This window comes from Clarias gariepinus, chromosome 5 (assembly GCF_024256425.1).
Source record: "Clarias gariepinus isolate MV-2021 ecotype Netherlands chromosome 5, CGAR_prim_01v2, whole genome shotgun sequence".
NCBI lineage: Eukaryota > Metazoa > Chordata > Actinopteri > Siluriformes > Clariidae > Clarias > Clarias gariepinus.
The window spans coordinates 28,057,814-28,081,796 of record NC_071104.1 but is presented as its reverse complement, the minus strand read 5'-3'; the positions used below and the strand labels follow the sequence as shown (position 1 = coordinate 28,081,796).

The 23,983-nt window shown below is 41.5% G+C and overlaps 1 protein-coding gene across 5 annotated transcripts in view; it reads left to right on the top strand.

Moving 5' to 3' along the window:
• pard3bb (par-3 family cell polarity regulator beta b) overlaps positions 1-16,770 on the top strand; it is a 307,077-nt gene extending 290,307 nt beyond the window's left edge. For 4 of the 5 annotated variants that reach the window (XM_053496440.1, XM_053496439.1, XM_053496437.1 and 1 more), the window contains 2 exons: positions 7,832-7,908; positions 15,246-16,770. In XM_053496440.1, the coding sequence (XP_053352415.1) occupies positions 7,832-7,908; positions 15,246-15,579 (411 nt within the window). In that variant the 3' untranslated portion in view covers positions 15,580-16,770. Of the gene's footprint in view, positions 1-7,831; positions 7,909-13,119; positions 13,235-15,245 lie in introns of those variants that run through there. The other variant, XM_053496441.1, reaches the window with a different exon arrangement.
• Positions 16,771-23,983: the final 7,213 nt, after the last annotated feature.

Sequence of the window (23,983 nt, the reverse complement as noted above, 5' to 3'; positions counted from 1 at the left end):
TAGTCAAAGTCTCTGCTGTACGGACATCTAGAGGAAGTTCATTTCACGACCTAGGTGCCAGAACAGAAAAGAGCCTGGATGAATGCCGCCCTCGATCCCTGAGAGATGGTGGGATGAGGCGAGCAGTGCTGGAGGATCGGAGGGAACGTGGTGCAGTGCGTGGTATATAGTCCTACAACTCATTCCTTTGGCTCGCCCTATTCATAAATGTCCGCATGCAGCTTGTACGCTTGTCCCGTGCAAACACACACTCCACTAAGACGATATGAAGGGGTCTGAGATTTATTCTCTAGGCCCGTCAGCTTTTACCCCCCTCTCTGCTTACAGAGCTCTACATTTGCATGCTGTCCTTAAAAGAACTCAAGGTGGGTACCTGATAAGGAGAGAATCTGAGAAAGGAGGGCAGGGAAAAGGAGTACAAAAAACAAGGGTGGGGGGGGTTGGATTTAGGGACTAGAGATAATTTTTCTTAAGCCACTGCCACCCAGACAGAGCAGGACCCCCCTATTCCCAAAGTGCCCATCTTCAAAGTTCCCTCTGTGGATTAGGAGAACAAAGGAAGGTAAATTCCAGAGAAGCAGAGGGAACGTATGGGGAGCGGTGGCTCCCGTAATAAGAGTTAAGCTTTCATTTATGTAATTGAGTTATGCATTTAAGAATATAAGCACTTATTAAAAGGCTGATTCAAACAGCACTGTTTAGTCTTTACCACTTTTTAGGAAGTAGGAATGCTCTGTGCAAGGAAAAGATAAATGTAACGCGGCCACTGGAAACCATTAAAGACAAAATATGTGCAAACTCCTCAGTCGTTCAAAACATCATTCCATTTGGAGGTTGACCTTTAATGGTGTTAATTGTCTGAATATTGAGAAGTGGAACACACAACATTTGTGCTTCTCTCCCGAAGTATCCAGTTTTATCCTGGATGTATTTGACATTTGAAATTGGGTATTAACCCAGAGTACGAATTTCAGATTATTTCAGATTTAATATCTTTGCTGTCATGGTAAAGTAAATAAATGAATTCATTTTCTCTCTCTCTCTCTCTCTCTCTCTCTCTCTCTCTCTCTCTCCCCCCCCTTTTCTCGCTTGCTAGCTCTCAGATTTAGAGTAATTAAATTCTTAGTATCTTCTTCTCTCAGCCCACTGAGGCTAGGAGGGTGAAAATTCCACCAACTGACTGTAGCACGAATCTCTCGTAGGCTTTACATAACTCACCCTGGCTGCAGAAATTAAAATTAGAGAGAAGTAAAATGCTTTAATTTCATGTGGGAGCTTCTATGCTTTAATGTTCCTGCACTTCCCAGACAGCCCTACCAGACCCACTTATAGCTCCTTATGTGTGTTTGGTTTATTATAGCCACACATACATACGTACAGTATGCAGAACCGCTCCCCAGACACTTTAAGGATTATATACAGACAGGCACTTATACTGTAAATGTACCAATGCAGTTATTCAATTTTAGATTCTTATCAATCTCATACTCAGTTTATTTATTTTTACAGTCTGCAGAAAGTGACATGGGGTTACAGCTCAAGTGTTCCATCTATTTCCTCTTGCCACGTGGTCATCATGCACCAGTTAAAAATCAATGCAATCTCATTAGAGAAAATTATGAAAAATTAAAGCCATCAGAGAGATCTTTTGTTGCCGGGTAAGTTTCTGTTAGCCATTGCATGGGATACCGGCGGGACTAGCATTCAGAGACTGTCGGGGAGATTTTAAGGACCCTTACTAATTAGTATTGGAAATTGATGGCTTTTCACAAGGCATGGCAATTGCTGCAGTAAAGGAGAACAGCTCGGCGAAGTGGACTTAAATGAATGAGTTTGTTTTTAGCCCACAGCTTTATTGAGCGCAGATGCGTGCTGACATTCAGGACGACTCCGAGTGTTACTCATAGAGATGGTATGTGGAAGGAAAGTGAGAGCTAGCAAAGAGGAAAAATGACCATTCATCCGTTGCAGAAATAAGGTGACCAGGCACTTCCTGATGAGAAAATGACAGCATTTTGATTCCCAGGCCTGACCACGAATGTTATCTGTTGTTGTGAACAGATTTTATTCAGCGGTCTGAAACTTATGATACAACAACTGATTGCAGTTATGGTTTTTTTTTTTTTATTATTACTTGAAACTTTATTTTAGCTTGTTATGTTTCTGGTGTGCAATACCCAGTGATGTTAAGAACATCTAAATTTTCATTACAACCACAGTGTTCTGTACTGAGCCTTATTAATAGAAATTTTAACTAGTGTTTTTGCTAGCTTTAACCAACTTTAACTAACAATCATGCAGATAAGATGTAATGAACAAACTATCTAGCCCTAACTAGATGCATTTTACTGTTGAGGCTGATGAACTACAGTACTGTGCGAAAGTATTGAGCCACTCCACGTGTTTTCCATGTTAAATTAAATAAAATTTGATCGTAGGTTAAGTTTAATAAATGGGTACAAAAGTTTTATTGCGACTGGCAAAATGTATTGGGAGGAAAATGAGGGGCCTTAAGACTTGTGCATGGTACTGTAAGTGCAATAGAAGGGCAAGCACTTGTTGATGTGTGACCTGTAAGTCCTCCTGGTGGAGCGTTTAAACAGAAACAGAAACACAACTCTTACACAAAACAGGACAAAGGGTTTCCACGTTTTTATCCTAGGGGTTAGCACAAAATGTTCTGTATAATTCCTTATGTATTGTATTAAATAAAATAAAAAAAACTTAGGCTCAACAATAAACAAGTAGAAGATTAATAATTTTTAAGAGTTCATTAACTTTTCCGATTTTAATGTGGATCTCCGTGGCTTCATGGATTTTACCAGTATCTCGTACTTTGCACTTCCTGGTGTCTCTCCTTTTAAACGCAGTGCTTTACATACGCTTGTACTTATATTATTGCTGTGTGGTCTTGGCTCCATGCACTTAATTAAATGGTAGAGGTGGTCAGAGCCGAGCTCAAGTCCCCTCCCTGTTCATCGTGTCCTGCTTCTTCTTCCCACACGGGAATCGATGGCGATGCAAAAGCTTCGTATAATCTATAACTTGCATCACTTGTGCAGTGCCAGCAGTTCAGCTAAACTCAATTAGGAAAGGTTGAGTTTGGGGCTGATTGGATGCATGAGTGTGTGTGTGTGTGTGTGTGTTAGTGTCATTGTGCAATGGAGACCAAAATAAATGGTGTGTGTGTGTCTTCATAAGTTTACATTCAGACATCTCATCAGAGTGACTCAGGTTTTTAAGGAAAACATCACAGCCAGAAACACTGAGCCACGTAGACGTTCCTCTTTTTGTCTGCAGTCCAGTGAGAATCTTTTCTTAGTACAGCCAGAGGCTTATATACAATGTCTCTGTGTGTCTGTCAGTGTGCATGCATTTATGAGTCTGTCTGTCTGTCTGTCTGTCTGTCTGTCTGTGCAGGCCCAATCACATCCTGGCGTCTGTTTTTTGCAGTCTGATACTGTTTCGTCTCCCATGGTGAAATAAAACATCTCGCTTCAATCAGTGCATCTCTTCACCTCCCTGCCTCTCTCATCTCTCTCCCCACCCACCCAAGGGGAGGAAACGATGCATGTTTTTTGCGCATGTTGAATTTATACTACCAGCTCAGAGGAATAAATGATTGCCCTTCAGTTGGATTTGACATGGCCAGTAATTCATGTCCTCACGAGAAAGTGATCAGATGTCTGTGTGTAAGAGTAATGACCGGCACGGCGTTCAAAAAAGTGCCTGCCGCTGCGGATGATGAAACGCCCAAGTCAGCTGGAAAAAGAGCACAAACTCTGTTTTTATGTTGTTGGTTTTTTAAGAATATTTTTTACTGCACCTTGTTTTTTCCAACTATGTACACAAATGCAGATCGTAACAAATTAATAATGCATATTATTACCTGGATTGGTCTGGGATGCATATTTTTTTCAGGCGTTATTCATAAATTCTCAGAGCTGACAGTATTTAAAAGCACTTTGCATGCTGGAGTATTGAAAAGCTGTTTCTCTGAGCTGATATTAATATCCCTCTCATTCTTCACATGCCAGAGATGGACAGCTCGGTTTAAAAATGACCTGATGTGAAATCTCTCTCTATCTTTCTTTATGGCTCATCCAGCACAGACATGAGAAATCTGATGCATTATTCTATTAAAAAGCAACATTTAACCACCATTCTTCTAAGCATCTCCTGTGCATTATGCTATTTCGTCATTACAGGTCTATATTTATTCGAGAACATCTGAGAAGGTTTGGATCTGAGAAGAACAAACAGGTTCTTGGTTTAGACTTTGATAAGGATTGTAGAGTGTGTAAGATGGACAGTTGGTGTCTGCTGTGTCTTTCACTTTTGCGTGAATTCCTCCTCTGACTGTGTTCCCCTTCTGCTCGGTACGCCGTGAAATGGCTTTCTGTAGGCCATTAGCTCTGAAGGAACCGAGTCGCTAGGACAGGCCTTCCCTATAGCCTTCATTACACAGAGCACTCAGCTTCACACTGGGGCTGCTGCTTTTGCTACTGCTGCACGGCCACATGTCAGTCACACAGAACCTAGACAACCCACCGCTGATCTAAAGGAGCTCAACAAGTTGCTGTGTCTCTTTATGCCTTTAAATGAAACGGTGGATGGACAGGGTTTCATTAAAGTCACTCCTGTACTGCAGGGTTCTGAGAAAACTGGAACTGTATGAAATTTTCAAGGAAGTGATTAAGGGCTAATGTCTCTGTGAGGAATTAAAAAGTCTTGACCATTCAGCCAGAGTTGAGGCAAGTGAAACATTATAGATTTAGACTTACAAAGTGCTCCAACACCCTGAGACTGTCACTGTAAAAATGTTTTCTTTCTCAAGGCCCTATTCCATTCGCCTTGTTTGTTATTTGGCACAACCCAAAGGCTGATTTCTTTATGCAAACAGGCCAGGGGTAATCATATTTGGACTGTGTACTTGCTGCAGCACCAACACATTTATCATTTAATGTATCTTAATGTATGTGTTTAGGCTTGCAATCGATACGCCAGGGAAAGAGCAAGAGCGAGATTAATTTCAACGCAGGAAAAGGTTTTTCCATGACTAAACTCATTTAAAGGTTATTAACGTTTAACAAGTTCCATTTTCATGCTGAAATCTTGGCCCTGTTTGGACAAACGCTCGATAATGCCACAGGTGGGTGTTTTAGGCGGTCAGGTGGGTGTTTTAGGCGGTCAGGTGAGATTTGTCAGGAGGCACCACCTGTCTGCACAGCTTTAATATGGAGATTTGGTCACGGGGCGGATAGCCCCATCCCACGTGTCCTGCCGTTCAGCCGGGTTGTGACCTCGCTCCACTCTGTGCAGCGCTGTTTGTTTGGCTCACTCGCACTGCTCTGGTTTAATCGGAGCGGTTGGAATGAATATTCATGAGCTCAAACCCAGTCGTCCTTGGGAAAAGTGAGAAATACTCCGATTTTACCAGGAGAGTTGAAGATCACAAATGCACACGCTGGAGACACTGGATTGCACTCCCGCACACACACACACACACACACACAAGCTAAACATTCACACTGATTATCCTAGAAACAGACAAATCTGCACACAGTGAAGCCCACAAGAGGGTTTTTGTGAATACCTGTGAAACCGAAGCGCTTTGAACTCGCTTCTGTAGATAAAATCAGCCGTGTTTGGGCGAGGGATTTATTATTATCTCAGCCGCTCTTCAAGCTCGTCTCGCTCACTGTTGCACTTTGTTCACCACTACACCTCGAGGTGCATCTCACCTGAATCTCACTAGCTCTCACACACAGCGTGGTGCATGAATTTACAAGATAAACGTTTTAAAAATCAGGTTAAAATAAGGAACATTGTCATTAGGAGTTGTTAATCTTATCCCTGCCTCACATTATATTACTTGTCCTCAGGGTTCAGGCAACTGATGCGATGTAGCAATAGTCTAGATATTTTTTTCTTCCTATAGCCAACATTTGGTGCAGCAGTGAACTGCTCTTCCTGAGTTAAAGATTTTATCAGATTACTTTAATCTTTGTAGGAAGATGCTGTTGTTTCTCATCTTGCTTTTTCTCCTGAGCACATTTCGCATTTTTCTTTGCTTCACCGTCATTAATCGTGAAATAAATCCAGCCCGGTGTCATTTCATGTTTTCTGTTCTTTAGCTCAACATCTTATAATGGCTACCATCACAAAGTTTTGTCTGGTATCATATAATAATACGGAAGCAGTACTAGTTAAAGTGCATTGTCTTAAACCAATAACTGTATCAGTATCGATGATATGAGTCAGATCACTGTGTAATCTGGAACGATGTTCAATTTGTCACTTTACAAAAATTATAATGTGTGTAAATGTGAGAACTATTTGCAGTCTGCTGCTTTGCCAAGTCATGGAGGACATGAGGTAGTCCAAATGTATTTAAAATCTTTATAGCAGAACACTTGGGAATAAGGGATACCCATGGGAAAATTTTGATTCCTGCACTGGCACGGAGTTGTAATATCAGCCACTAGGAGCTGACTGTTCTTTCGCAGTCCATAAGTGTTTTGTTCCCCTTGGGCTTGCCTGCTACACAATCTCAGCCTGGCCTTTTTCCACGCTAGCTTAAAGAACTATTTCAGCTAGAGGGAAAAAGAAGATCCTTGACTCCATGCGAATTTACAACACTTGATTCTAAAATGCCTGCGACCAAAAAAAAAGAAAAAAAAACGAAATGTTGAGCATCTGACACTGAGTAAAGGACACGTATTTCCTCCCTCTTTTCATCAGTACGGCTTTCTGTCATTTACCTGGTCCATTCTTGCCCCTCTCTCAACCTGTCTCTTCGTTCCTAAGTAATGCATGCCTGTCCCTTTATCTTCTCACTGTGAAGACATGGCCTCGAGACATTTCCATGTTCAGAGCTAGTGAGGAGAAATGTGCTTAATATGCAGGCAGTGGGCCAGCCATTATGAGCACGGCATAGAGAGGTGGCAGCTCAGCGAGCGTATATTTAAAACCAGTTCATTGAGACGGATGACACAATTTCCCACTTATTGCCCTCGGAAAAGCAGCCAGTTTTCCATAATGGCTCTAACCTTCAATCCGTCAGCCACGACTAAATCTACTGGAATAATTTTCTCATGGATTATGTGTCAGTATTTATAATTTATTAAGTTGCCTATACATGTCAGGCCGAGATTCTTACAGCTCCAAACTTCCATCACACCATATCTTGTTTATATGGGCAGGTAATTTTTTTAAAATAAATTAAGCGACTGGTATTGAATTAAGGGAAGCGTTCGAAAGGTATGAATGGGATGTGAAGTGAGAAACTTCTTGTTACAAGTTCTGAATGGATTTTTCGCAAATCTGTGTGTTACATAGTTAAGCACAGTCCTTAAGAGATTATAATGTTTTATGGTTCTTCTTCAGATTTGAGGTGGTGGTTAGTCCGGGACGTGTGTTGGGACCACTCAGCCTCTTTCCTGTTTTTAGTAACATAATCTAACCTTCTACCCCCTCCTTACGACTCCTGATGTTAAGTCCCTAATAAGCACCCTTTGTGAGCTGCTCTTTCACAGCCTTTCAGGCCTTGATTACGGAACTGGCAGGTATTTCATAGCGGGAAGAGAACTTTCATCACTGTTCTTAATGCGGATGAGGAAGGGAGCAAGAATAAGTCTTGAGCTTAGACAGAACCGAAAATGACTCGCACTATTCATGTCATCTAATCAGTTCTGTAGTAATCCATTACAAGCAGTATGTGACAGGAACGGATGAGTGTGCCGAAGCTCTGACTGTGTGGGTGCGTGTGTGTGTGTGTGTGTGTGTATTGGTTCTCTGTCTGACTACAAACTCTCCTTCTTTTTAACAGATTCCTCTCAGGAATCCTGACCCCAGACTGGCTCCCCGCTATGAAGACGTGGAACGCCAGTATGCCTCCCTGCCCAGGTACGCCCATCATCCACCCATCTAATAAGAGAGGACATTGATGGAAAGATCAGAAATGAGAGATGCATCTGGGATTAAGAACAAGAGAAAGAGAAAGAACATGTAGAGTTACTGCAGTAACAGAGCCCAGAAAAGAGAGAAGTGTTGGAGAGCAATAAATTATAGACGCACAGAGAAAGTAAACAGACCCTGCTTAGTCAGAGACATGGAGAAAAAACGAGAGCAAAAGGGAAGTGCGGAAGAGAGAATATTAGAAACAAGGTTCAAGAAACAAATCTGAACGGGAGAGAAGAAAGTGACGAGCCGTCTGCCTTTTTCTCTCTCACGCAGTGCTGAGTAATCCTCTTTAAAGCTTATAATTAAATCTGGAGTGTCTGCCTTCCGAGGCCCTCTCGGCCAGGGAATTCACCTGATCCTCTCCAGGGAGACAGGCCGGCACTGCAACCTGATATCACGCTGCATCTCTGGGCCTGAATCGGGTTACAGTGTCGCAGTTTGTTTTACTATATCTCTCACTTCATCTGCACTGATGGGTGTGAAGCCGAGTTCAAATGATTAGCATCAACCAGCAAAAACAAAAAATATATATATATAATAATAATAAAACTAAACAGGATGAATATGCTAGGAATGACTCATGGAACTTTATGAAAGTGTCATCTTAGCTTGTATGATCTAGTGCTAAAATAATACATGACTGCATAAATTATAGTCGGGGATAAATTAAAGCTGCAGCGCTTCTATCATTTCTGAATTTTTTTTTTTTTTTTTCGTACAGACGTTTGCATAATATGCCCCAGGGCCCACTTTTAAAACCATTTTCTCCCTTAAAGTTTCCTTGTTGCTTCAATTCCATTGTAATGATATGTGTTTTTGCTGACTTAATTGCGGCGAGCCTTAGCCACACAGCTCTTCAGTTACCCCAGCCCCGCTTGTTTTTCTAACCCTGACTGTTGAGCTCGCCTCTAACCAGAGCTGAGGTCACTGGTCTTCACAGGTGGAAGAAGGTTGTTAGCCTGTTAGACCGAATGTGCACTTCTCCATATGTGCCCAATTATAACCATTACCCCTGTAATACACATGCTCATTATCCAGGCTCCTCGGCCAATAGAACAAGCTGCACCCCCCACCCCCTCCCCATCTGAAGCTTATTGGATTAGCCGGCCAAGTCAAATTTGCGTTTGATTCTTCCGGGGCTTTCATTGGATAGTTGAGGTGATAATTGGGTGATTAATGTGCAGATGGTGGCTTCTCTGGCTGAACTCGGGGTGATGAGGCACAGTGACGCAACTGCTCCCAGTTCTATAGCTTGTAAACCAGTCACCACATTCACCTACGCTTTTTCACGCACACTCGCTCACACTCTCATAAGCATGCTTCTCGCTTTATCGCTAGTCATTACCGCAACCAAGCAGCTTTTTCCAGGTTTGTTCAGCCCACCGAAAAAGGGTTGGTACATGGATGCATGTGTGTCTTGATGTCTTGGTGGGAACATCAGACAGTTTTGCCTTCATTGAGATTTGATATCACATTTAGGGGAATAGTTTTGTTGTTGACTTTAATTAATGCATTAATAATCGTATGTGTCTCCACACACGTGTCTTACCCTGTGTGGTCCCATGTCGAGGACCTGCTGCTCTGAGATCTTAACAGAGCTTAAGAAACTTGTAGAAGCATTTTTGGACATTTGGTACTACAGCATTCACATGTCAGTCAGACGTACAGGAGAGCTGTCAGATTCAGAACTGAAAATGCCAGAAAAAGAACTTGTGACAAGAAAAAGGAGAAAAAAAAGGTTACATTTGATGAGAGCTCTGAAAATAATGCCATATTTCCATTGTTCTGCCTGTTCGATGTTGCCTTGGCAACCAAGCATCCACCATCTGTGCTAAGCTGGACCTCCTCACCCCTTTTTTCTACTGTCGCTCTCTTTTTCTGTCTTCCAGTGGCTGTAATTTTTTGTTTGTATTTATTTCCACTTTTCAGACCCCATGAATGATCTTGAATGAACCACAGTCCTGGTTTATTTCAGTCACAGGTTTGTTGAAGGGCAGGTTATAGGACATGATCATGTAACGCATCATCCTTGTATTATGCATGTTTTAATAATTTGGCCCATGTTTTCTATGTGAATTATGAAAATACCTTACTCATGTTCTGCCTTTTTGCGTTTCCTCCTAAACTTTAAGGAAACCCAAAAAAAGTAAAGGGTAGAGTACAGTAGTGAGGAATAAATTAGTGACTCAGAGATGCAGTACTCCTCTGTATAATATATAAATTATAACATAATTGGTTGTGCAATATGTAATAACAGTGTTAGTTTACCTTGTCACCCAATTTCTCTTACAAATATATTTTATGGGAAGTGTTTTTCCATCATTCCTCATTAATTCCACTGTTACATACACATATAAACAGTTATATATTACATATGAAAAGTTTGTCCAGACTTTCTTATTTCGTGGTCTTTTCTGATTTTTATTTTTTTCTCCATTGCTGAAGGCATCCAAAATATGCAGTAATGAAACAGTTAAGATATACCGTATCTGCTACTTATTCTCTGTAAAGCCTTCATAACAGCTCTAACCTGAGATGCTGTAAATTGATGATTTTTAAAGCTGGTAACTCTAAATGAATTTCTCTGCAGCAGAGATAGGGCTTGGTCTTGCTTTCCTGCGATGGTCTTCATGAGAGCCAGTTTCATCGTGGTGCTTGATGGGTTTTGCCAATGCACTCAACGATACTGTTCTTGCAAGAACTATTCCTGACTTTCGCATCTTAAAATAACAACTGACTTTCTTTATTGTTACTTAATTACATAATTCAATTTGTGTTATTTCATAATTCTGTAATCTGCAGTATTGGTCTAAAATGTTAAAAATAAGTCACTAAACAAAAAACACTGAATTAGAAGGTGTTCAGACTTTGGACCGGTACTGTAGATTTTTGCAAGAGTTTTTGTTTGCTGCAGCTTCTTTTTTTTTTTTTTTTGCTGTGTTTCTTCACATTCATACATTAAACGCTTCACCTCAGGCTCATTTTTCCTACAGCAAGTGCACTTAGTTCCACCTTTCCTGCAGGTAGGCTCTGGAAAATAAAGGTGCTCTTTATATCCAGTCATCTGTGAAATCCAGCTTCCCTGCTCCAGCCAACTTCTCCTCAATTGCATCAATAAGCGCACAGGCGTGAGTTTATTAGAGCAAAGCTCATTTGGTACAGCTTGGCCCACCAGGCATCAAACAGCATCCCATTAGCTCACCAGGCAGGTACCAGACGGAGAATGTTAGGTTAATGGTGTAATCAGGCACGGGTTAATTTATCGATGGTTTCAATGGCTGCCGTAGTAGAGAACAATCGGTTGTGATTTCAGACGCTGAATGAGTTAGCAGCTAGGCATTTCTTACAGCGTTCCAGAGCCGCGCTTACAAAGCCGTCGGCCTTATTCGACAGGTGCCGACCTTCAGCATTCTTCTTCTGCTTCTCGGAAGGAATTCCTGCGTGGGCAGGATTTCAGATCAAAAATCCGCATTGCTATTTCTGCCTGTGCAGCAGCGCAGACACCGAGACCACTTAACCACCTAATTCATCCTTTTAACCATGCTCTAACTGCCACCACACACACACAGACACACACACACTATTTTTTGCTCTACATGCTACTACGGTATTTGATACCTGTCGTATAGTTTTTTACAACAGACATTAATACTCCTTCACATTTACACCCTCTAGCCAACCGGAAAACATTTCTAATGGCTGCATGTTTAATATATTGGAGCTGACAGCTGAAGCTTATAATGGTAGCATAAATGTTTTTCAGGTTTCCGCTTCCCAAATAAAATCCTAGAATTCTAAATAATCCTGCCGGGATCTGGCCTCTTTGAGACTCTCTGTCGGACCCCTACTGGAGTCTTGTGACTTAGATGGGTCAGCTGCGTGCGTGTTTGCTCGAAGGGGTGTAAGGTGCATGACACCCGGGGGCAGCTGTGCAAACATTACCCTGCCTCACAGGGTCCGGGGTGTCACTTCAGCAGCCAGGTTCCCTGTAGGGGGTTCAACGCACAACGGCTTTTCCAGGTCTGTAACCAGAATTACAGAACCAATTTAAGAACCCTTCAGGAGAGAAGACATAAAAGCACAGTGCTTTCAAAGAATCAAAGAGTTCTACAGTGATGGAGAGAAAGTAGCTTAAGAAAGACCATCACACTGAGCAGAACTCTTTACGTCGATATTAGAAGAGCAACGTCTAAGAAGGACGCGGGGAGTGTGTGTACTGCTCTCTCAGCAGTGCGGGATGATAAAGCCATTTATCTTTCATTACACGTCACTCGAGCTTTATTGCTCTTTTGTTTTGGTCTCTCTGTCGTTAGTGCCTTATCAAGTTGGATAATGAAATTTCGTTCTAAAAGTAAAACTTTGTTACCTGGGGTTTTATGAGTACTTAACTGAGTTAGAAAACCCACATGAGCGCTCTCTGTGGGATTGAACTTTGATATGATGAGTTTGTGAATGAGGCGATCGCCCTATTTATTATAACTGAATTGGCTTCATAAGTGTCATCACTGTTTTAAAGTGATGATAACTGGCATTTTTCTTTGTATTAGCTTCGCGATATTTGGTCATTTCATGGTGTGTTCTTACCTCGTGGTGTGGCTTATTTTACAAATCTTAATGGAAAATTACATTCGGCCACTTCTAGCCATGTTTCAGCAAAATTAACATATGGCTGGTGTAGAACATCTTCATGTGATCATGGTCTAAGGATGTTGCAAACCTTTTTAAACCTCGACGGAAATGAGCTAAACGTTTGTACAGCAATAAATAAATAAATAAATCCCCACTGTGCGTTAGGATTTTTTGTCCATTAACTGAGCTGTTTAGAAAGCTAACACGCCTGGCCGGAATTCTTTACTGCTTCTTTTAATTCCACGTTTGTTATTTTCGAAAGTTCCACCAGTAAAAGGGGGTTTCCATACCGGCCAGGGCTCCACAGCGGATTACTGGCGTGGTGCAGACTGTATGTGTGTGTGTGTGTGTGTGGACGTGTATGTGCATGCACGTTGCTGTGTCTGCTGGTGGTTTAGGATTTTCTCAGCCATGACTCGATATCTGAGTTTTTCAGACAGCTGTTTCCCACTGACACTGCAGCCATCCCTCTGCGAATGAGTACCAGCAAATTGGTGACTCTTTGGAATTTCCTTCTAATTTCAGAGGCAGGTGTGAGAAATCCCAAAACAAGAAAAGGATTTTAGCTCCGTCACTGACACCGAATTCCTCCCGGATGCCTGCCATAACACACCAGCACCAGTGATGTATAGGAATAAACGAGCAACTGACAGATGTAATGTTCTCCTGCATGATATTTAAACATTGTGGAACTTATGTGTAATAAGAGTGTTATTACTCAATCCTCTGTTGCAGATGGCTGTATTAAATCTTCAATTTCCAGTCCTTTTCAATATCGGCGCTCGAAGTCAGATGGGATATGACTATGGCCAATTAACTGGACAAATTTAGTTAATACCAGGGATTAAATAAAAACGGAGCAGATTTGGTTTCGAGTGCCTTCGTATGCTTTCCACTTTAACAGGCCAGAAGTGTGATTTCTAAATGCTTAAGCTCTTTTAGATTAGTGTCAGAGAGAAGGCCAGGCATGTCTGGGAATTCATTCAGAGCGGAATAAAGGTTGATTGTAACTCTGCCTGTTTTTTTTTTTTGTTTTTGTTTTTTTGCCACAAGTGTTGCTGTAAGTGGTAAGGACCAGGTGCAGAGAGCCACTACATGTGCCAAGAAGTTATAATGTTTAGCAATAAAGATATATCTGTCCTCTACACTCCACTCCTCTGGACGCTTATCTACACGCTTATCAGAGTCTGAGGAAGTTGACATGGCCAGTTCAAGTCTAGTATGAAGAGGTTATGAAGTAGGAGACTGTGTGTGTGTGTGCATGCAGCATGCAGACGCCCGGCTGTTGGACTGAATGGGTGGTCAGCCCAGAAGAGTGATTAAGGACATGCTGACGATTTTTGGAATGCCTGCTTCCTTGCCCTCTGGTGCTTCAGCTCTGACTTGTTATACAAAACTCCCCCTGATAATCAACATGCTGCAGCCAAGATGAGCTGGAAGAGCAGGCGCCCTGCTAAAGACTCTTAAATATAATGTTCTCCACACTCAGCAGGAAGAACTTAAGATACACACTTGCAAAATGGAGGACATGACTGTTAATTGATACCTTCAGCAACAGCTTGTTCGCGGACACGGGGCAGACACACAAACATGGGAAGGGATCTAGTTTGGGAAGTCGGACTAAATTATCCCAGCTCTTTAAGATGTGTCACATGCCTGCATTGATACTGATCCTGAACTTGAGCCACGAGGAAAGCGTTAGACTTTAGAGGAATGCAACTAAGCTCGTTACTGCATTTCTTTTACTTCATCTTTCTCTCTCACACTTTTAACAGTAAAGCATAAAGCCTGTAAAAGGCACACATTGCTGGATTATGCCTGTCCAGTCTTATGTTACTCAAGAGATTAAACCCTAATCAGCCAGATGGACCAGAGTTGTCCTAATGTTATGTTGCCATTTCCAAAGAAAAGACACTTTTTTTTATCACCGGATGAAAATGTAAAAGAATATGTGTCTGTTAATGATGACGTCAGTGATTCTAAAATTAAATCCAATAATATAGAGATAAGAGTCACTTATAAACTGGCAAATGCTGAATATATAGATATAAATTCCCCAACAGACAAACTGTGACGAAATACAAAATGCAGTCATTGCAGTTAAACGCAGTGGACCATAAATATCCAACCAATCCAGACATGGAGTATCTACTCGTCTGTCCATTCAAAAAGCTTCTTTTCTTGCATGAGGATTCAGGCTTTCTAGGCCAGGGATGGAGTTCTTGCTAGCTTCATCTGAATCGCTGAGTATTCTATAAAACTTTAGCTTTAAAGCATATCATCTTAACCCCAAACTTAAACCTGCTATGTAACAGCAGATGAAGATGCCAATTTTGAACTCTCTTGCTCACCTTCATCCCCTACATCTCTGCATTTCAGCTGCTTGGATTAGGGTGTCATTATTGTACTCCCATATCTCCTCTCCCCCAGGCTCTATATCCCAGCAGTATTTTCTCCTCTTCCATTCAGCTATCATGGTGTCAAGCACAGTTTAGCCCCTCCCTACTTAAATCCTTTATTCACTCATCTATTGGCACCAGGAGAAGAGTAGCTAGAGTCTCACAGGTACACTGAAAGGAAAGAAAGTTGTTGAGATTCTTTCTTCTTAAGAATAAATTCCTGCTTAACTTTCTGCCCGTTGTTTCTTACAGAAGGGGTCCAGTGGATTCTACGGAGTACCCAGGACCGGCCTGGCCTGGGTTCAGAGACCCTGCACACTATACAACCCCACAACCAGGCTATCACCCCAACTACCCACATCGCCCCCTGGACACTAGGCACAACGACCCAGGCTTTTACCACCCTCCACAGAGAGGCCCCCTGCGCCAGGACGTGCCCCCCTCACCTCCCGTACCCCTTCGAGGTTCTCGGTACGACACCATAAACCGCGGAGGCTTCCGTCACACTAGTCCAGAGCGCTTTGCCTACACAGATGGGCGCCATCCTGATCCGAGACAGAAGAACGCCATGACTGCAGCAGTTTAAACACATCAGTGAACTTGCTGCCTGGTACGCGACGTGAAGAAGCACACATTTTGTTTGGCGTTTATGCGCTTGACCTGTACTTCACTCTGACTGATCCTGAGTGACTTCCTGCTCAAGGCCACATCTTTAAAAAAAAAAAAAAAAAAGTGCTGATAACACATTCCTTTTTTCCTGCCAAGTGTGTATTAATGGATTTACATTCCAAAAGCTCCTGTCTTACTCCAAAATCTGTGACTTGACCAGAAGGAAGGGTGGATGCGTACGAGCATACATCAGAGTCGAGCAAGATTCTCATGGTACTCTACCGAAGTGCGCCGGGGCATGTGTGCTTCTCCACATGACCAAAATGTAATCCCAATCTGCTTCGGTATTCATCCGCTCAATCTAAAGAGTGTGCTGCGACTTCTTCCCAATGTTTTGTGCTCATGCTGTTATATTTGTCTTAACTCCAGAAGATGATTGTTTCATTGTTCATCCTAATGCACATTATTCAGTAACTAAAATGAAATATAGAAGGGAATATAAATATAAACATGAAGAATGTACAGTAAGTCTGGATTCTGGGATTTTTAAGGGTTGAAGCACGTACACATTAGTGCACTCCTACAGTCCTGTCGTATCGAACCAGTCTATATTAACTGTCGCTTTGTGGCACTCTACCTTTACTCTTTAAATCATTTTCTTTTTGCATGCTGCCGTTATAAAGCCACTCTGCAACATTTACATTAAAACATTTAGTGTTATTCCTAACCACACTGTTCATACACAGACATTAAAACAGAAACCTGCAAATAACATCATTTACAGTCTGAAATGACACCCAAAAAGAGCTTTTATAAATCTTAAAAGGCCTTTTAGGGTTTTTCACATTTTACTAGTGAAGGTACTTTTTTCTATCTCCTTCTGACTTTTGATGAGTTTGTATTTTATGTTAGCTCAAGTGAAGGCTTATAACAAAAAAATGGGATGATTAAGAAAGTAAATGTGTTTATTAAAAGAGAAAAAACACAACGAAAGGCTGTAAAGGATGATGGAGTTGTTTTCTCACACACTCTTCTCTCAGCGAGTGGCAGCTTTCCATTATTATTATTATTATTATTATTATTTTGCATCCTAGTCATACTCATAGTACCTAAATCTTTCACAAGTGGTGTTACTTTACACTCGTACTAGTCGCACACATTGAATGTATAAATGGCACGGTGGACGTTTAGAGAGCAGATCATGGACACGACGAATTCTAATAGCTTTATTCCACAGGTATGTTTCATATGTACAAGGCTGAACTGAAAATAATGCACGAGTCTCCCACTGTGCTACAGAATGTTTACAGAGATGACGCCATTGAAAATGTGCACAGATGGATGAAGTTTAAAAAAGGAGAAACCCGCATTGAAGACAAACCATACAGTGGGAGACCATTGACCGCGACAAAGGGAATTTTCTAATAGGAATCGAGAGTTGGGTTCAGCGATGGCGCAAACGCATGACTTGATGGAGACTATGTTGAGTAATACCTTTGTATAGAACGAGTTACTCAATACTGACATGCATTTTGAAAGACTTATGTCAGTTAAAAAAAAAGTTTTTTCCCCACTTATGCATTACTTTCAGTACAGTATTTGTATTACATGGTATTAAGATGTCTGTAATGAACAAACTGAATGTCAATTATGAACACATTTTTACTAACCTCTTTTATAACACTACTTTATTAAATATGCATTTAAAACATGATTGTCTGAATTGTCTTGTTTTGATAAATTATGTTTTGGATTTTGCACAGAACATGGAAACCCACAGTAAGCTTATAAAATCAACTTTAAATTCTAATTAAGTTTTGACATTTGTTAGTAGTTAACATTATCACTTAAGGTTGAGTCATACAAGCAGATATGTGTCTGTGATCATGTACCATTTTTTTTTCTAATTTTACTTCACAGTTGGAGAAATAAGGCTTGTGATGATTGTTCTGGTAGCACTGTAATCTGCAGAGTTAGTGGCTCAGTGACGTGGGCTAAGAAACATACACTTCTTTCACACCCAACTCTCAGAAAATGGTAGGTTGAATTTTCTTGGATTTCTTCTATTTGTCCTTTTTCACTCTCTTGGACAAACTATTGCCACAACTGGCTTTCCTGCGTAAATAATTTCAGCCCATTCGGAGCTTTTCTCAAACCCTTTTCAATTTCGGGAAAAAAACAACAACACAAAAACATAATTGTGATACAGAATCCTTCGAAAGTTGTTCTACGAAATCTTGTGCTCAGATTTCAATGGCGTTACTGATCACAGTCCACTGAGCAGCACTGGGACCCGCAGAAAAGTCTTGGCACCTGGTTAAAGGCGCAGAGCAGAGCAGACTTCTCTGCCATCGATGACAACAACAGACACTCGATACACACCAGAGGAAATCTGCTGCTCAAGCTTGAGTCTGGAGCTTCGCCACAACCAGAGGACAAATAGAATAAATATCATTAAAAGGCAGATTTACAAAAAGAAAAAGAAAAAAAGCAGCAGCTGCGAACCCGTGCACAGTGTACTCAGTTTAAGGATCAGGTCCAACAGGGGTCTAACACACGTTTGGAGAGTATATTCTGTTTTTAGCAGATTGTCAGTGTTATTCGACGTGGTTTTATGGACGGCTGTGTTCTTCAAAATAAGTGCAAGGAAGTGCACGCAATCTTCCTGGTTTGACACACTCTTCAAATTAACTCCATCCAATGCGCTAACTCCAGATTACTCAAACGTCAGGTCTGATAACTTCATTTTGCCAGGTCTATACACGCCGTCTGCTCATCCAGTCCTATACACACAAACACAATTTCTGTGATGGGGCAATTTCATAGATTCAATTTGAGACCATTTTTCACCCAGCCGCAGGTTTGTTTGTAAGCCATAATGAAATTCTTGCTGCTTTTCGTATTTGTTTTTCTTTTTTTCTTTTTTTATTTGTTCTGGTAGAGTTTTGTGAGGCACAGATTTCATTCATATTGCCTTCTAAAAAAAAAAAAAAAAAAAAAAGCACCGGTTTAATTACTTCGTCTCTCATCTTTCCCAGAATCCATTTGGGATGTGTAATTATTGCAAGTTATTATTAGGTGAAGTTTTAATTAGCATCGGAGGCCAAAGTAATTGCACTTTTGTGTTGGAGGTGGCTTGTTCGCACACCGTCACGCCTGTCAGGAAGGGAGAATGGGGTGTTGTGTAATCGTGACCCACTTTGTGATCAGTCTGCTGAGTGTGTCATTTACATGATGGACATGCGCTCTGTCTCATTTGTGCTTTTGTCTGGACTGTATTTTCTATCATTCCTGCAACACCAGTGATTAATGCTGCCATTGCTGTAAATAATGGAGGTTATGAGAGTATCTAGAGTTATATAATGCTGTTGAAGTGTTACACAACTTTGGCGCGGAAAAATCTAAAATGTTTGCGGTCTCACTTTGTAGTGACTGCAACTCAATCGGGGTGTTTTTTTGGCAGTGTGTGTTATCTGGAACATTCTGAGCAGTGCGAGGAAGGAAGCATCCCTTAGAGAGATGTTACACTCGCTCTGTGGAAATGTACAGTGAATTGAAAGTGACTGTGTGTGTGTGAGAACGTGATTCGCAGAACAGATTTATGAAGGGTGTGATGGAAAATCTAGAGCTGTTTCCTTCCAGCTTCCCATCAGGGCTCTAGAGTTCAACACAGCGTTCCCTTCCTGTAGCCTGGCCTGCACTTTTACACTGCCTAAAACTTGTAGGTTTTAATGCTAGCAGTAATAGTGCTGTATATCCGTGCATGTGTTCAGAATTTTTTTTTTTAATAAACAGTACTTTTCTTTCAGTAGTACACATATACCAAAATTCTCTAAAAGTAGTACGAGTTACTCTAATCTACTTGTGTGGGGGTTTTTCCCTAAGCTTCCTCCATCCTGTTCATAGTAATGAAGGTGGTGTGGTGGAGCTGCTGCGCCGATGTCAGGTTCCCAGTTAGTGCAGGGTGCAGGCACCTCACACATGCGGAGTTAGACCTTGCCGAAGTCACTGGCTGAGTATTAATAGGCACTTGTTATTCAAAATTCACATTTTGGTCATGTTTAGACACTCGGATGGGTCTCCAGTGTGCATGTACAAGCAAAAATATGAGGAAAAAAAGCATTCTCTGCATTTTATCCCTTTCCATTTTGGTATCGGCTAAGATTTAATCAAGCCAATTTTATTTCCCCCCATTTGTGACCTTATGAAATAAAAGCCCCTCCCCCAGCTTGATGTTCAATTGTGGTTTCAGGTGTGGCTCAGCATTTGCTCTTTTACAGTACATACACACTTACAGCACGTGTTTAGACTATGGTTATGGCCATAACGAGTGAAACAACGAGGTATGAAACTATGCAATAACTAAAAGCTACTTCACCTGGAGCATTAACATACACACATTTAAGGGAACTCTGAGACCTGTAGTGAGTTGATTAAGACATGGTAAAATATGGGAGTTTTAAGAAAAGAGCTCCCTTTACTTGTCCCACAGTGGGGAATTTTCTTGAAATAACACACGTTTCTGTACTAAAGCAGATCAGTATTTCTATTTAGTGTCTCTCTCATAAGTCTCATGGTGGCCACGAATACCGCAGCAGCTGTTTCCTTCCCCTCTCGGCCTGACCCAGGATTACAGACCTGAATGTAATGTGGTTTGAGTTTCTTCTTTTAGTGATCGTGTGTTTTTTGGGAACACACAGGCCGTTCTTTGTCTTCTGAGCCGAGTGGTTTTGGGCGGAAGGGATGCTTTTATTTATTTATCATTTAGATTTTTTTTTAAACAGTTGTTTATTGTTTTAGGGATTATGTTGTCAGAAATGCATGATTAAAGTTTCTGAGTAATCAGTTTTGTCAGGGAAGGAATCACGAATGGAAATTACAAATAAAATGCCAAACCAGGAAAATTAATTAAATTAATAGATAGAACATACCCTTGTAAAAAGATTTGATTTGAATGATATTTTTGAATAGCAGCACGGTGGGGTAGTGTGTAGCACTGTTGCCTTGCACCTCCAGGGTCCAGGTTCGATTCCCACCGGGAATCGGGCCTGTGTGCATGGAGTTTGCAGTGGGGAAACTTGAACCCTTGGTGGGTTTCCCGTCACTCCACTTTCCTCCAACAGTTCAAAGACATGCAGATTAGACTAATTGCCGTTCCCAAATTGCCAGTAATGTGTAAATGAGTGTGTGTGTGTGCTCTGAAATGGATTGGCACTCTATCCAGGGTGTACCCCGTCTCGTGCCCCAAGTCTCCTGGGATAGGCTCCAGGCTCCCCATGACTCCCCATGTATACAGGATAAAGTGGTATAGGCGATATTTTTTAACAATAGCCATATGATTAACGATAGCCTTTCTACGGATACTTGCTAATCATTTTAATCATGCTTTATGCTCAGATCTCTGTGCTCTGCATTCTATACACATACAGTCAGGCCCAAAACTCCATACATAGACGTTTCCACTCAGCAGCAGTTTTTCCTTATACAGCCAGGGCTACTCAACATTATAAAATAACCTGAATGAAACAAAGCGATGTTTGTGGCGCTTTACAGTGGGTGGGTCTTGGTTTGCTGGACGATGACGTAGTTTGAGAGTTTTCTGCTTTCGCCCTGCCGTTATCTTGATTCAGTCTCTATTGCTATTAGCCTATTACACCGTTTTGATATCGGATCACAATGTGTGCTGTGTGTTTCGACATGGTTTAGTAATAATGATATCTGATTAGGATCAGCACACTGAAAATGCACTGTATTGTAAAGTATAAATGTTGCCAAAGCTCTGTAGGAAAAAAAAAGGAACAAATAGATTTGTTTTTAAAATCAAGTCTGATCAGCTCTACTTTCTTGCTTCTCTCATTAAATTGCTTTTTTTCCCTCTCTCTCTCTCTCTCCCTCTCCTTCCCCTTTTCTAGCCTCTGACTGCTATTTGATAAGCCGGCTGTTTTTTGTGGAATTGAGTTTGGAGGAAAGTGGTCCGAATAGTTCCAAGCTCCTTGCGAGAGCAGAATAATGAGGCTGGCAAGCAGGCAGCTTCGTGCATTTCAAATGCCAAAGGAGCAAGGACTCACTCGTTTAAGCTTCTTGTGCTTTTTCTTTTTTTCACTCTCTTCTGAACACGGGATGTGATTATTAACTGTGGTTTTGTTTTTTCGAAAGCTTAGCTCTGATTAGACTATGCCCATAAATGGTGTGGATAATATTGCAGATACTAGACAGAAGTGAAAAAAAACGAGATTAATAAACCTCTTCTTGCATGGGCGGAATCCTTTCTGTCGTTATCGCGACTTAATGGGTGTTACCTGTGCGTCATCTGTGGGGTCATTCGCTACCTGCTCATGAAGAAGTGGGGGTGTAAGTTTTTTCTAATGTAATGGTAAAAAACCAAGCTGATTTGAAAAAAGGTAAAAAAAAAATTTTTAATCTTCTTTGAAAATGCCTGAGATTTCTTCACCTTTCTGTGACGGTGCAAAACATGTGCTAGCATTTAAAATAACTTAAAATCAGTGGATGTTGAAATCTAACCCAAAAGTACTAAGGTGCCCAAGCAGCATGATTTAAAAAGGAAATGTTAGTTAAATCTGCTCTTCAGTGATACCGAGTGTCAGAACTGTGCACAAGCTTGCTTTCTACAAAACTGGCGGATCACTTTCACTCTCCACGGGAAATTGTTTAAGTGAGTAAAAAGCCAGAAAGAGATTTTCCACCTCGACAAATTCTAGACCTAGATTACTGCCATGTGTTGTTTTGTGGGAAGCACGATAATGGAAATAAATAATTAAATATCGTCGAAGATCACACAAAGAAATCCTGGATTTTCACACCAACTTGAAGGTTTTTGTCGTTGCTCAGACGCTCAGATGATGCAGGATATAGCGAGCGACCAGAGCAAGAGGAGGGCAGAGAAGGCAGAGGCGCTTCGTTAACAGCTGCTGTGCCACGGAGGTGTGAGTCGCTGCCACTCGTCACTCCATCACACACTCCACATTAATCCCCTGTGTTGTGGAGTTTTGCTGCTTGTTAACAGGGTGTAAATTCAAATCCCCTTCAGCTGGAAAGCGTTGAATTATTGCTCTCCCGTACTCAAAGACCTCGTCTGCTTTTTTGGATAGAACAGATAGGCACGGAAACGTGCCAGCGATGCCAGCTTAGAGTCTTACAACCCGCAGTAGCTATGGAAACCTCACGGCCACTAGAGTCGGCTCAGCCTCTTTGGTCATCTTGGGTGGTGTGAAGCCTGGGAATAATGGACGCTGGCAGATTCTCATCGAGGGGAGAGAGAGAGTGGTGAGATCGTGATGGAGCGGTGTGTGAGAGAGAGCTCTGGATAAGACAGTGGAGTTTTGAATACTTGTCATGTTTGCTAGAGGATTTTGAGCAGATTACGGTTGTAGATCTCACCTGTTAAGCAACACCCACACCTGAGCTCCGGGCATTGACGGTAAAGCTGGTTACTAGAGCTGTTCAAGCTTTGCCCTGCTCAAGCTTGTAGGATTTAGGACAGAATTTCTCCAGCATGGACACTTCACTTATTATAAATCTGTTTGTTAGTCATCATTTTCTTCCTACTTCTGCCACATTCTCAGTGTGCGCTGGTGATTTAGTCCACAAATGACCATGTCCCACTAGCTCACTAGCAGTGCATCCTTCATTTCACTAATAACTTTGACCTTTAACACAAATGGCCACCGGTTCAGTTCCATTCTGTTCATTTTGCTTTGTATTTCTGTAGCCCTGCAAACAATAGGCATTGTCACAAAGCAGATTTACGGAAATCCAGACGCAGATTTCGATCCCTAATGAGCAATGCATGTGTAGCGTTGGCAAGAAAGTCTTTCTGTGACATGAGGAGGGGAATAACAGACTCGTACAGGAGCTCATTGTCTTCTGGGTGAGAACAGACAGTGGAATTATAACTCCGTATAGGTTTATATACCACAGGTTTTCTTCCAGTTTGAAGTTTATTGTTAATGCATCGTTTCATCAGAAACATCCAAAGATTTCAGTGTTCCCCATGATGTGTTCTGGTTATGTTAAATTCCTTTTCCTTCAAATGATTTCCTGGGAATTTTGCTAGGTCTTACTAGGTCTCTGTCAGACCCGTCTGCCCTGGATTGATCTCTGGTTTGTATTAACATTTAACCTCCCAGATTGTGTAAAACAGGCTTAGCCTGGGAATGTAGTCTGGCCAACTGCCATAAAACTTTAACGTTTGGTACCCTTCGCTTTTGTAAAACATAATCCTGTAAGTCTTCTTCAAGGGTTGTTTAAATGTTCTCCCAGATGGACAATGGAAACTCCCTAAATTGAGATTACATTCTTTCCCTTGAGTGTGCAGCTCTATTGTTTTAAGACTGATTGCTCCAACCTGAGAATGTTTAACG